The following is a 1,546-nucleotide window of genomic DNA, read 5'->3' as shown; positions in this document are numbered from 1 at the left end:
CAACACACCCATAAGGAGCATACATCAGACATAAGCAGTTAAGCACAAGAAATCTGCTATACCTCAGTGGAATCACGTATTTCTAGCACAAAGGTGAGCTACCGATAGTTTCTTTGCATCATGATATTAACAGAACACCTCAATTCATCACAAAAAAGCAGCACATCATGTCTAATTTCTCATGAAGGTCAAATAGCATAACATCACTACCACTATTTACAAGATAACACACCATTAAAATTCTCTACACAAATCTCTACTATATACAGGTCGTGTGACTACATGGGCATAATGTGCTTTGCTATTAAACCACATGCATTTTGAGTCAAGATGAGAATCTCAATGTATGGTTGTACATGACAGCAGGCCATAGCACAATTAAGCAAGCAAGTAGTTGCTATATCTTCGCGTATGACTGCTAAAAGAGTAACCGAATGCCAAACCTTGGTGCGGGCAAAGACTTTGGCGAGGTCAGGGTCGTTCTTGATGAGCGTGGCGATGCGGCCGGGGGTGGCCACAACGACGTGGGGGCGGCGCGCGAGGCCCTTGGCCTGCGCGAGCGAGTCGAACCCTCCAATCGCCGCGAGGCACCTGAGCCCCAGCGGCGAGCCGAGAGCGCGGAACTGCTCGGCGAGCTGCGCCGCGAGCTCCCGCGTGGGCGCGAGCGCGAGCGCGGCGACGCCGAAGGGGTCCTCGCCGAGGCGGTGCAGGATGGGGAGCGCGAACGCGGCCGTCTTGCCGCTGCCGGTCTCGGCGATGCCGAGCACGTTCTCGCCGGCGAGCGCGCGCGGGATGCACCGCCGCTGCACGGCCGTGGGGCGCCGCATGCCCAGGGAGGTGCACACGTCGACCAGCCACTCCGACAGGCCGAGGTCCGCGAAGGAGGCGAGCGCGTCGGCGGCGGCGCCGTCCGCGCTGCAGGTGTCGCCGTGGTCGATCACGACGGTGGGCGCCGGGTCGGAGTCAGAATCGGAGCCGGAGTCGTCGGAGTCGCCAGAGTCGGCGTGGTCGGTCTGGACGGCGGGAGAAAGGTCGGGTTTTGGGGGTTTCGGCTGTGACTGGACTTGGGGCTGAGGCTCGGTCCGGCGATTGGACTTGGGCTTGGAGAAGAGGAGGAACGGGCGGGCCTCGCCGTCGACCTCCATCGCCCCCGTGGTTCGTGGCGGCGCCGGCGGCGGCAGAGGGGTCGAGCAGGGGGGTGGGGGTAGGCGCGGGGGAGGGGCGGCGGAGGAAGTGGGAAGTTTAGGGTTGGGACGCACAAACTCGAAGCACAAGTAAAAAAAATATCAGAAAAGAAAATAGAAAGTCTAACCAGCGTCCGTCTGAGTTCCATTTTGATATCAGTCAGATTATATATATGCAGGCCTAAACGGAGGGCTGCAAGAATAGCTCGAGGCTTTGTGAGCCATTTGAGATCCACTCGTATTTTGGCTTGATTTGAGATTCACTCAAAAAGAAATGAGCTGAGTTTGAACATTTTATGTAGCTCGATCGAGAAATGAGTTGATCTTGAGCCAACACCAGCTCGCACGTTTTTAGCTTGATA

The 1,546-nt window shown here is 56.7% G+C and overlaps 1 protein-coding gene across 1 annotated transcript in view; it reads right to left on the bottom strand.

Annotated features, from left to right (window-relative positions):
• LOC123051964 (DEAD-box ATP-dependent RNA helicase 36) overlaps positions 1-1,238 on the bottom strand; it is a 5,039-nt gene extending 3,801 nt beyond the window's left edge. Inside the window, exon 1 of the mRNA XM_044474980.1 lies at positions 444-1,238. Within this exon, the coding sequence (XP_044330915.1) occupies positions 444-1,145 (702 nt within the window). The 5' untranslated portion in view covers positions 1,146-1,238. The remainder of the gene's footprint in view (positions 1-443) is intronic.
• Positions 1,239-1,546: the final 308 nt, after the last annotated feature.

This window comes from Triticum aestivum, chromosome 2D (genome assembly GCF_018294505.1).
Source record: "Triticum aestivum cultivar Chinese Spring chromosome 2D, IWGSC CS RefSeq v2.1, whole genome shotgun sequence".
NCBI classification, from domain to species: domain Eukaryota; kingdom Viridiplantae; phylum Streptophyta; class Magnoliopsida; order Poales; family Poaceae; genus Triticum; species Triticum aestivum.
The sequence above is the reverse complement of the archived record's forward strand: the minus strand, read 5'-3'. Positions and strand labels throughout refer to the sequence as shown.